Source organism: Primulina huaijiensis, chromosome 2 (genome assembly GCF_012295235.1).
Source record: "Primulina huaijiensis isolate GDHJ02 chromosome 2, ASM1229523v2, whole genome shotgun sequence".
In the NCBI taxonomy this organism is placed as follows: domain Eukaryota; kingdom Viridiplantae; phylum Streptophyta; class Magnoliopsida; order Lamiales; family Gesneriaceae; genus Primulina; species Primulina huaijiensis.
In genome coordinates this window covers 6,877,351-6,890,842 of record NC_133307.1, presented here as the reverse complement: position 1 = coordinate 6,890,842, position 13,492 = coordinate 6,877,351, and the positions used below count along the sequence as shown (strand labels likewise).

Below are 13,492 nucleotides of genomic sequence, written 5' to 3'. Positions count from 1 at the left end.
TGTTTTGATTGGAGATTTTTCATCAAGTTCTCGATTTATATTTGGTTCTTGAACTCGAAAACTCTCTCAAATTTCGGGTATTAGTGCCATATATGCATATATTAATTACAACTTTTGAAATATCTTCAAGACTCCAACCATTCGTGCATACATATGTACAATATACCAAACTAATTCCAGTCCCTTGCTAAGAACCATGACTAAAATTGCTAAATAAACATACTCACACACACACACACATACAAAAGGACATAAACTACAACTACAACTAGTGTAGATGAGCTCTGACTACCAATTAACTAGTAAATGTCATAATGCAGAAAATGGGAAGGCAGTTGGGGCTTGAGGCGACCACACCATAGAGAGTTGAGAGCCCGAAGACGTTGAAAATACTCGCCGAATATAAGCAAGCCTTTTGCTGCTTGGTGTGTTGACAATATACGAGACATTTGCTCTAGAGTTTGCTCTCGAAGGTGGTCCGCCTGTAGCACGAAACTTTCGAGAGATTCCAGCTTTTCCAGAGATGAAAGCATCTGAGCACCATAATTTCCGGTTCCAGCCGCTAGATAAGCGAAGCCCTGTGCCAGAGTTTGCTGCAGCTTCTCCACTCCTAGTGATAGAGCATCCTCGGCTTGCACGCAGGAATGTCTCAACGTGCGAACCTTAACGACTTGCTGCTCATCCAGCCCCAGTTGAGGCATTACAACCTGATTATCGAGTACCAAAGACTCAAAAATAAGTTACAAAAGACTAGATGAATAAAGATATCAAATGGAATAGCTAGTCTGCATGTTACATTTATAAGAGTAGATGGTCTGAACCCTCCTATCCAAAGGAAGAACCGCTCGACCGACGTTTTCCATGCTCCATGCACTAAGTAGAACGCATCGGTCCTGGCAACGTCTCTTTTAATACGAAAAAGATTTCGATAATGTTTTAGTACATTCTGTACTATCATTCCCAGCTCTGGTTCACTAACTGGTAATTGTAGAACATTTCTTAGCTCGGATATTTTTCGTTCTTGCTCATCAATCCAGTTCCCGTATTCCACCTCAAACGCTGCAATTCCTGCATATTAATCACTATCATATCATTAAGACAAAACACGAGAAAAGTATAACGTAATTTTATCAAAAACCAAATACCTGAGTTCATAGGTCCATATATTTCGATATTTGCCGTAGATCTACAAGGTAACAGGCCCTACAACAAAAATGTAGACCATAATATGTTGTGTAATATAAGCTTTTCGACCGGTTGCCCTTTCCGGGAATCTCCGGATTGCACCTGATTATAATATATACCTGCTGTCTAGCTTGCTCGAGTTCAAGTTGAAGCCGTGCCAGCTTCAAACGACTCGTTTCAAGTTTCTGCACATATGCCTGTCAACATAAGAGGATGTTACAACGAGCAGATTAAACTAAATAATTTCGGAAAGAACTAAGATTTAATAGAATCAATGAAATGTTCCTAAACCTTCTTTCGGAGGCGACTTTTCCTTGCTGCCGCGCGATTTTGAGCCAAACGCCGTTGTATCTTTTATTCGTTCATAAAATGTATATATACAGTCATTAGACAAGAAAAATGTTGTGCATATACATAAAGAGTTTTTGGTCTCATTACCTTCTCCGAATTATTCTTTGATGCTTGATTACCTTCATAGTTATCCTCAACAGATTTATCAGATGTATTTTCAGACTAAAAAAACAAATGAAAAATTTGTAAGTACATATAGAACTAAGCAAGTAATCATCTTGAAAATGTAAATAATTTGCATCAATCCTTCTTCACCTTGTTATTCAGCATTGTGTCTGCCTCTGCTGCCATCATGACATGGCCTTCAAACGTGTCGTCCCACGAGCTAATTTGGTACGTCTCCATGGTGCTCGGGAGAGCGAACCGTGCAGTGGGAGTGGTCATGCTAGTTAGGCCAGAGAACAAGAAAGATCAGTCTTGCCACAGAAAAGTCAACCTTAAGCGAGATGCAACACAATGACAGCAGATCATCAGCAACCCGAAAATAGATCTTTCTGCCTCCGAATCAAAGTACAGCTCGTTCTTATCAACTGTCTGATCTATGGTTTAGAAAAATTGATTGGCATCAACAAGAAACATGCAGCTTATGAGTACTTGATGAACAGATTCTATGATCCAATAAAGGAGAGCAATCTTTGATTTGTTCACATAATATAAAGTGATTGATATGCTACTGATATGCTCATATATAATGTGCTAGTTATAATTATAGATCTCGCCTGCCATTACCTTTGGTCTCAATCAGGCAAAGGTAAGGCACCTGGTAATTATATGAAGAGACATCAAAAACTTTTCTGCTTTGAATAAAAAATGGTAAAGAATTGGATATTTTAATTTTGTTTTCTCACAATACCAATTTTATTTGTCTATAGCTTGTAGCCCTTTTAACTTTTAACTATTGATGACTTGTAGCACATCTAATACCAATGTTTTGAGACGATGTCTCGAGTTTCGTTATAACAAACCTCTCCCCAATCTTAAAAAAATGCCAATTTTATTTTCCGAATAATATACTTTTATTTATTAATTTATTATGAAAACAAATACTCATGTATATATCGATTGATAACTTGGAAGATTCTTTTTAAATTATTTTACTTTCTACATGTATGGTACTTAATTTCTTTTTTCCTATACTTAATAGTTATTCATAATTAAATAATATAAAGTATCTGTCAAACAACTGATATTTAAAATATAAATAAAAAATTTATATGAGATAATTATAGAAAACAAATCAGATGAATTAACAATATATTTTTGACAAATAAAACAAATTATAACTAGATTAATGATTATAGAAATTCTCAAATACGAACCAAATGATGTATACTTCTAAAATAAAATTTTGATTTTTCAGATCCTTTTACATAGTCAAAATAAACATATTACATGTAGCATTATATATAGCATTATCTATATATATATATATATATATATATAAAACAAGGTAAACCAATTAAAAACTAAAATTTAATTATCTTCTCTATGAGTAAAATTCCAAGTTTGAAACATTATAATTTTGAAAAAAAAAAAGAGAATGTCATAAAGTATGATAAATCGTTCCACGACTAGCTTTTAAATCCTTTTGTGTTTACAAAAATAAGTGCTTCCCATCTTTCCCCAAAACTTTTGGGCATAACTTATTATTTAATGCCACCACCACCAAACCTTTTGTAGTTGGACATTTTTAAAAAAGGAAACTTAAGGATGAATGGGGAACATGTATATATATTCTTAGCTATGAAGAAATTAAGTTGACCAAAAAATGAAAACTTTATGATCATTAATAAAATTTAAATAATGTTTCGACGCAGTCGACTGGGCTCGATCTCGGCCTCAGCCAGTAACTAGCTTGACCATTGGCCAAAACTCAGCGCGAGCTCGTCCGTTCGAGTTTGATGCTAACTCGAAAGGTCGGGATCTCGGTGCTCTAAACTGAATAGCCAAGTAGTAAAGGTGAAGTCCTTGGCGATATCATCTTGAGGAGTGATCAGTGAATTAATATTAATTAAGTTATTTTTATCATAGCTGGTATTTTTGTTAACTATTTTTTCCTTTTGGGAAACAGGGAGAGGGAAAAAAAAAAGAAGATATGGGAGTTATTACAGTATGAAAGAGACATGCATCACTAGCTAGCAAATGAAACTCGACCATTGATGAAGCTTTTTGAAAGGCTTATAATGTACTAAAGGAAGCAAAATATATGACATTTTTGCTCCCTACAACCTTTCAAAAAGTGACCAAACCATGCAAGAACCTAAATGATACAAATCGGTTGATGAATATGTTACTATGTAATCAAACTTCATATTATTAAATTTTCAATTTATGAATGTTCAGAACCTTAGAGATTAAGGTTTTCCCCAAGTTTTGAAATATATATATGTCGACAGTTTCACTGTATATGGTGGTGCCACTAGGAAGTATGAGATAAAGATTTGTGCATCGGATTAGCATAATCGACGTAAAATATATAAAGAGATAAAAATAAAAAAGATGATGGAACAAAAGGGGAAAACTTTAGGTCTGTCCTTTTGCTACAATAATATTCTATATACTTATATGGGGTCTCCAATGAGATATCACTAAGTTACCAAAATAGTTGACAAACAACTTTTTACCTAAGAAAATTATTATTTGTTAACTTGAGATATCACTGAACAACCATATATATCAACAGTTATAAATATATATCATAAAAATTCGTGTGAGACGATTTCACAGATCAATTTTGTGAGATCTATGAATAAGCAATCGTCTAGATTTAAGAATTCGATTAGTTGAATATTTTATTTGGGTTATCCATGAAAAAATATTATTTTTATGTCAAAAGTATGACTTTTATGGACATATGGTTGAATAACTTCGATCGAACTTCATTTTTTTTTAAAAAACGATTATTCTCAAGTGTATTGGATTGTTTTCATATACACATTGGAGGGTCATTTTTTTTAAAAAAAGTGTTTGACAGCTATTATTTTGCTAATTAGCCTATACTATTTGATCTAGTTGGTTAGATAAGCCGTTAAAAAGGGACGTCAAATCTTAATGGGTAAAATTGTCAATATGACAAGGAAGTGGTAAGAGTGATCTAGAAGGTGACATGGGAAAATTATCTCTGTATGTGTTTAAGTAGGTGCTTAGCAGGTCAACTTGTGGTTTGTGCTTAATTGATTCTAATGTAAAATAATCTTTATTTTAATAATATTTTACAATTTTTTTCCAATTATGACATTTACTTTATCTGTATAACAATGCAAGATGCATAGATAAAATCTTTCAATATATAAAAAATACCATGAGATCTGCCTCTCAACGTAAGATCGTGAAACTCATGAGAGAGTGTATCATATATTCTAAACATGTTCCTATTCAAATCGGTCGTCTGAAATAAGGATAAAGGTCGATTGAGCTTGAGACTAGCATATATGATATGAACACTATGTTTCATTGGTAATGACATGGAAATGTTCATTCTTGCATATGTGTGATCATTTGACGATTCACTGAACAACCCTACCTCGGACTGTCCAAGTAATTATCATTTATCGAATGGAATATTATATGGTTATAGTTCTACACCATTAGTCATTTGACCCGAGACAATGTAGAGGCTCTACGTATTTGTATGCACTTTGATCCGTTTATCAATTCCATTGAGGGTTATCAGGTGGCGAGTTTGAGTGTAGTTTTGATACACGTACGGGCAAAAATATCATATGTGATCTGATGAGTTAATAGTGCAAGGAATCTCTATCCAGAGTAAGACAAGTGTATTTTGGAAAGATGTTTTCTCAGTAGTACATATCATGTCACTATTAGTACTCAAAAATATATCCCATCCTTATCGAATTCATATGCAACTATCGATATATCAATGATTACTGATTCGATCAAAATATATGAATTGAATTGATCATGCTGTATGCTAACCATAAATTAATGTTATTGCAGGAACTCTCAACGATACCTAGGGGATCATGGGCGATGCTACTTGACGCTCTTACCATGATCCGATGGGTACAATCATAAATAAGTTCTGATATTCTTAATCAATATGTTGATAGAATAAATATTATTTTGAATCACATAGAGATGTGAACCCACAGCTAGCTGTATCTGAAGGATCGAGTGTGCTAGTGCCTTCGAAGGCATTTCGAACACTATATTCTCCAATGAGCTGCAATAGCTCGTGTTCTAAGAATGTTAACACCGATGAATTAAATCGGGTTTGGTTTAAATCCAAGCGGAAGAAATTCAAAGTAATCATTCGTGAAAAAGACTCTTATAAGAAAACATTTTAACTTATGTAAACTGAATAACTGAAAAAAGGTATATTAGTTTTTGCATTCATCAGTTCAGTTATGGTGACAACTGAACTGACGGATACTTTAATTGATCAAAAAAATTTGAAAACAGCAGTTAGTCAGTTAAATACACAATATATGTTTATGGATATTCGGAGACTTCAACTGCTCCTACGTCACCCTTTCTACCACCACGGGTAGGATCCACTAGTAGACTTTGATTTATACAAATCTTTATGAAAACCCACTCAACTAGGACTTACACTTTGCCTAAAATGAACTCCTAGCTACGACTGAAGGCAGCACACCTTCCAGCCAACACTTCTTTAACGTCTATGTGTCAAAGACTACATACACAAGTTTAACGTCTTCGTGCAAGACGGTATTTGAATGGTTGAGAGTGTTTGTGTATGAGAACTGAACAAGGATGTTTTCACACACTGAGGGATAAAAGCTTCTATACTAAGCTGATAACACGTTGAAGTGTCCCTCTGGGCTGATTGCTTCTGAAAGCTGATTTGCAATGTGCGTGTCCTTTCTTTTCTCTCTTATTTGTGTTTTAGCTTTTTCTCTCTGTATCTTGTTATTGTTGAGTCTTCACTGATCTTCTCTTTATGTAGGCGGGAAAAACTGATCGTACAGTGAGACTCATTTATTGTTCTGTCGCATCTTGAATTCGTTTCTTGGACTTTGTTACTCGACTTTTCGACTGCCCTTCTGAAACGTTTTGTGTTTAATGCTCTGATGCAACGTCCATTATTATCCATTGACTGGACAAAGGCTTTGTACCTTCACGCACAGCTGGAATCCACTGAAAGAGTTTGTCTTCATCTACAACTGAAAGATTCTGACTGATGCTTTGGACTGGTCAGCTGAATTGATCTTCAGTTGGTCTGGTGAAATCAGTTGATTCGTCAGTTGAACTGATTTCACTCTCGTTCAGTTGAATTGATCAGCGGGTTTCTTCATCAGTTGAACACTCCTTCGGCTGGCCAAGCTTCTGAGGTTTTCCTGCTGAACCACCTATCAACTGGACAATCAGCTGGACTGCTCAATTGACATAACAGTTAGACTGATTCAGTTTGTGCGATAAGTTAGGTCTTCAGTTTGCGATGTAAACAGCTTGTGACTGATCCTAGATTCTGCACACTAAGGTAGATTATTAGTAACACAAATTAACAAGTTTTGTTAACATCAAAATCAAGATTGCGAACTTGAAAAGTTCCAACAGTATCCCCCTTTTTGATGATCACAAAACTTGAGCAGTTAAGCACAATATATTCAGTTCAAGGGTTAGTACAATCAAACATCGTTAAAAGCTCCCACTCAAGAACTGAATTAAAGAAGTTTTGAAAACTATTTAGAGATAGAGGATAAGAAAAACTCCCCTCCAAAACTGAATTGAAAAACCCTTAAATGTATTAAGAAAACACTTTTTAGTTGACGAAAAAGAAAGAATTTTTCTCAACAACTGAATTTTAAAACTGATTGAAAAACGATTTTTCAGTTTGAGGAAAAAAACTCTCCGTCAGAAACTGAATGAAAACCCGTATTTGAAAAATATTTATCTAGCCATTCATTTAGAGGTTATAATCATTCAAGCAATGTAGAAAAGAAATATGAAAATATCCATTCAGTCACAAAGAAACACAGTTGAACAAACATGATGTTTATTAAATAAATTTCCTTGTATTTACATTTGAGTACATACATCAGTAGAAAAGGAAAAATTGCTACAACAATAGCATAATTTAAACAACATCAGATATCAGTTGGTTTATGTGACAGAACTGGATATACCATCAACTGGTTGCTTGACTGCTTGAAATGCTACATCGGTTGTGAATTCAATTTTCTAGAGAAACGTGTTAAACTGCTTTGAACTTGACCTCTGTGCTTACTCAACTTGGTCGAGCAGACTCTGACTAGGCTCACGTGGAATTCAGCTGGTGATTAAATAGACCAACATCCCAACATGGATGAGTTTCGTCTGAAGAACAACTGACCTGGTAGGCTTGCAACTGAAATCTTGTTCAACAAGCAGTTTAGCTGTGCATCTTTGTAGATGATTCTCAGTCCGATGCAGGCTGATTAAAACCCCAAAGTTAAGAGTCTAGTGAAATGGCTGCAACGTTAGTTGCCGAACCAATTCTCTCAACTCTTTGCTAAAGAGAGACATAAGTAGCTGCAACGTTAGTTGCCGAACCAATTCTCTCAACTCTTTGCTAAAGAGCGACATATAAATATTTTCAAATAGTTTTGAATATTTTATGAAATACTTTTAAATAGTTTTTAACACTATTTTAAAATAACAAATTTTAAAACACAGTTTTATTCAAATGCTCTTCTGAGAACAACTAGCTCTGATACCAATTGAAGGATCGAGTGTGCTAGTTCCTTCGAAGGCATGTCGAACACTATATTATCCAATGAGCTGCAATAGCTCGTGTTCTAAGAATGTTAACACCGATGAATTAAATCGAGTTTTGTTTAAAACCAAGCGGAAGAAGCTCGAAGTAATCCTTCGTAAGAAGACTGTTATAAGAAAACATTTTAACTTATGTAAACTGAATAACTGAAAAAGGGTAGATTAGTTTTTGCATTCATCAGTTCAGTTATGGTGACAAATGAACTGACGGATACGCTAACTGATCAAAACAATTTGAAAACAGCAGTTAGTCAGTTAAATATACAAGATACGTTTATGGATGTTCGGATACTTCAACTGCTCATACGTCACCATTTCTACCACAACGGGTAAGATCCACTAGAAGACTTTGATTTATACAACTATTTGTACAAACCCACTCAGCTAGGACTTACACTACTGCCTAAACTGAACTCCTAGCTACGCTTGAAAGCAGCACCTTCCAGCCAACACTTCTTTAACGTGTATGTGTCAAAGGCTACATACACAAGTTTAACGTCTTTGTGCAAGACGTTATTTGAGTGGTTGAGAGTGTTTGTGTGTGAGAACTGAACAAGGATGTTCTCACACACTGAGGGATAAAAGCTTCTATACTAAGCTGATAACACGTTGAAGTGTCCCTTTGGGCTGATTGTTTCTGCAAGCTGATTTGCAATGTGCGTGCCCTTTCTTTTCTCTCTTATTTGTGTTTTAGCTTTTTCTCTCTGTATCTTGTTGTTGTTGAGTCTTCACTGATCTTCTCTTTATGTAGGCGGGACAAACTGATCGTACAGTGAGACTCATTTATTGTATTCGTTGCATCTTGAATTCATTTCTTGGACTTTATTTCTCGACTTTTCTACTGTCCTTCTGATGATTTTCCTTTGACTGGACAAAGGCTTTGTACCTTCACGCACACCTGGAAACCACTGAAAGAGTTTGTATTCATCTACAACTGAAAGATTCTGACTGATGCTTCGGACCTGTCAGCTGAACTGATCTTCAGTTTGAACTGATTTCACTCTCGTTCAGTTGAATTGATCAGTTGGGTTTCTTCATCAATTGAAAACTCCTTCGTCTGGTCAGGCTTCTGAGGTTCTCCTGCTGAACCACCTATCAACTGGACAATCAGCTGGACTGCTCAATTGATGTAACAGTTAGACTGATTCAGTTTGTGCGATCAGTTAGGTCTTCAGTTTGCGATGTAAACAACTCGTGACTGATCCTAGCTTCTGCACACTAAGTTAGATTATTAGTAACATTAATTAACAAGTTTTGTTAACATCAAAATCAAGATTGCGAACTTGAAAAGTTCCAACAGTATCCCTGAATCATTGAGGGTCACACAACTATCAGACTCTATATTCCCATGGAGATAGTCAAGTTCAAGGAGTAGAATATGGCGAATGTAGTTTCATGGAGATCAAGCAGAATGCTTATAAATTAGTTTATAAGTTGATTCCATAGGATGTAAGAAATGTAAGTCAGCTTAACTGCTAATTAAATAAGGAGAGTGAAACTGTTTGTTTTGGTCAATGATTTCACAAAATAACAACTGCCAAAAATGGATCATTTGAAATTTTGATATTCGAAATTTTTAATTTTCATTGTAATAACAAGATTTGTATCATTGATACATCGGCATTGTCAGATCTTCCATCGAGGTTATAATGAATTCACAATTATATATTTAATGAATTTAAAATTTTCTAATTAAATAATATTATTAGTAGTACTGACTACTAATATGTACAAAATACTCATAAAATATTCTAGAAGATTCTAGATTTAATTAACTAATGTATTTATCAAGAAAATTAAATAATGATTATTTAATTTTAAATAATATGTCTATGCATGTAGTATATGTGAATGTGTATATATATGGACTTGTATATTTTAATAAATATGTTACCAAATGTTAATAATAATAATACACACATAACACAATACATAAAAACTTTCCTCTCCTCCCATAAAGTTTCGGCCAACACTTGAACTTTTCATCAAAAGGTTTCTGTCGAGCACTTCCTACCACCATCACTGCACCGACTTCGGATTTCTGAAATTCAGGTGTCTTAGTCTCAACGCATAATTTGTTTGAGATCTCTAGTGCGATCCAAACAAGGAATTTAGTCTCCGATCGTGGACTTAGTTTGACGATCAAATAAGAGGGAGATCTGTTGGGAAGGATATACAAGAAAGACTATCTCAGTTAAAATCCTAAATAGTATGGAGCTAGCGTTGAATACACAAAAATAACAATTCTAAAAATCCTATGGATGTTTAAATACTCTAACAGTTGTATTAAAACCAAGTTTTCTCAATCGTATATTTTATTTAAATCGTGTTGAGTATTTTATTTCTAATCGTCTTCCTTTGAAATTCCTTAGAAATAACATCCCCTAAACGCTACTCACGGTCAGTGTCTGACTCATACTATTGGGGAGGCCTGGATGCCGGAAAGCTGTGACTTCCACTGACATATTTGATGTGAACTACATAGAACTCCCATGAATTCGGCTCAAATTATTGGGGATCTCATGAAGATCGTTCACTTAATTTCAACATTCATGGGTCGGGCTCGACACGTAAAGGAATCTTATTATTAGGCCATCCTCAAACGTGAGACAAAATTATGTAAGAGTTGCAAGGGGTTGGAATTAGGCTCTACCTTTTGGAAATTATGATTGATTGATATTATTCGGGATCATGATTTAGTAATTGAGTCTTGTGTACTCACTAAGAAAATTGGATTTTTCGTTTTCATTAGACGGTAGTCAAAATATCAAAATAGTGGGAGACAATTCATAAAAACAAAATACCATATTTTTGTCTTATAAAATATTTTAAAATAGTTAGTAACGTTTATTCTATTTTTGTTTCAGTATATCTACGATATCATCGTGAAATCCTCTATTTGTTATACTCGATCAAAACAACATAACCGGATCTAACTACCATGACTAGCTGAGAAATTCAAAAATTGTTTTAAACTAATATAAAATAAAATATGTGCTCAAGAAAGCTCCTCCAAAAGAGACAGCTACCAATGCCCCTACTGAGGAATTGGCCAAGCTTGAGAAATGGTGGGACCATGATCTGCAAGCAAAGAGCTATATATTGGCTTCTATGCCAAACAAGTTGCAAAGACGATTTGAGGAAGTTGTGAACGATGCTGACATTTATAATCACCTGCAAAAGTTATATGGTGAAGAAACAAGTTCATTAAGACATGTTACTGTTAAGGAGCTCATGGCATCAAGCTTGTGAGAAGGGGCATCGGTCCATGAGCATGATGTGGGATGATTGGGCTGATCGAGAAGTTGCTGGGCTTGGACCTTGTTATTTCGAATGAATTGTCCACAGACATTCTACTATCGTCGTTTGATAGGTTTGTAATAAGTTTGAGGCAAGTCTTGAAGAGTTGGTCAACATGCTTACAAGTTATGAAACCACCATAAAAAAAAGAAAAACATGTTTTCTTTGTGGTTCTTTGTCATGGACAGAAAGGCCAAAAAAAGAAGGGTAAAAATGTTCTTCTCCTTCAAACAAAAACAAACCAAGTAAGAAGCAGGCTCCAAACCATTCTAAAGGGCCCACAAAGTCTGATAAAGTAGAAAATGTTTGCTTCCATTGCAAGAAGCCTGAACATTAGAAGCACATTGGAAGCACAATTGCAAGGATATCTGGCTTAGAAAGGTTATGGAAACTGCATGATTTATATTGAAATAAATGTCTCAATTAATTCAAATTTTTTGGGTATTTAATACTGGATGTGGATCTCATCTATGCAATGATTTGCAGGCGTAGAAGGCTAAGTGAAGGTGAGTCCTCCTTGAGGATGAGTGATGGAGCAAGAGTTGCTGCAAAGATCATAAGAGACATTTACTTGATATTAAACATTAACTTTAAGTTATTTTTTAGAGATGTTTTATATGTTCCAGACTTGGTTAAAAACTTTATTTTCATTTCCATGCTTGATAAAGATGTATTTTCTTGTTTATTTTCTAAATGTTTTTGCAATATTTACCAGAATGAATGCTTAATTAGAACATGTGAAATACAATACGATCTCTATGACTTAAAAAAAAAAAGATATTCCAAAAAATCATGTCCAAGTAAACACGATATCAACAACAACAAAAAAAAGAAAATAAGATATTCTAAATCAAGTACCCTTGTGGCATGCTCGGCTATGACATATGATCGAGCAAAACTTGCACTGTGGAATCCTTAATAAAAATATGATTTTATATGCTCGAAAATTAATTACAAGTGCACGATGTCAAGTAATAGTATAATGTACGCGAGTAAGAGTATCGTTCCACTGAAGACTGTATTTTGCAATTATTATTTTCAGTTATCAAATCTTTAGCAACGAAATGGTTGTTTATGACTACCAAAATTAAATAAAAACTCAATGAAAAAGTCAAGAATTAAATGCTGAAATATAAACTCTAAACCACTTAAATAGATTTCGATGAGAAATGGATTTATTGGGAATTTCAGTTCACCTACCCCTCGTTAATTAATTAATTCGTTCGATAGTGATGTATGCTTCCGACAGGATTTCCTATTCAATTGAACACGCCATCTCGAGCTATGCCAAACTAATTCTACTCAGTGAAGTAATTAAATGTATTTAATTATTTATCAAGAGTGAATCGCATATCGATCTATGAAATCCCCTAGTTTTCGTCCGACCGGACTATGACTATCGGCGCGTATCCAATTTCATATGTCTATTTAAATTGTAGATCCACTGACTATTCTACTCGTTCTTATCACAAGCTATGCTCTCGAACTCACTTGCAATTAAAGGTTATTATTAAAGTTAGCTACACTTTAATAATTATAATGAAAACAGTAGCATAATAAAGAATAAACCAACAATTGAAATACGAATTAACTAAATCAGTTTCGGGGTAGGATCCCCTTAAATCCCAACAACTATTGTAAATTAGCTACAAGATGTCATGATTGAAATAAGCAAAACAACGTTTAAATAAGAGAAAATAAACTCAAAATACTAGACGTGACAAAATCTGTGAAGAACGATGCCCGAAAATCTCTAATCTTCAACTTCAAGCAATTGCTCCAAGCTTTTCTCCTTCTCTAGACTCTTTGGCTGCTGAATAATATCTGAATTTTCGTCCCCAAAGTCCCTTCCATATCCTCTCCCATTCAGAAAGAAGGGAAGAAATCGGCCAAAAAAATCTTACCAAAATTAGGTGGC

General features: G+C 34.6%; 1 protein-coding gene across 1 annotated transcript; it reads right to left on the bottom strand.

The window, feature by feature from the left end:
* Positions 1-41: 41 nt before the first annotated feature.
* LOC140959224 (transcription factor TGA4-like) lies at positions 42-2,204 on the bottom strand. Its single transcript, XM_073417091.1, has 7 exons — positions 1,792-2,204; positions 1,624-1,698; positions 1,477-1,536; positions 1,305-1,382; positions 1,146-1,203; positions 797-1,068; positions 42-707 (listed from the first exon to the last, which is right to left on the bottom strand). Exons 1-7 carry the CDS (start codon positions 1,918-1,920, stop codon positions 300-302), a joined length of 1,080 nt encoding a protein of 359 aa, XP_073273192.1. The 5' UTR covers positions 1,921-2,204; the 3' UTR covers positions 42-299.
* Between the last annotated feature and the right edge of the window lie 11,288 nt (positions 2,205-13,492).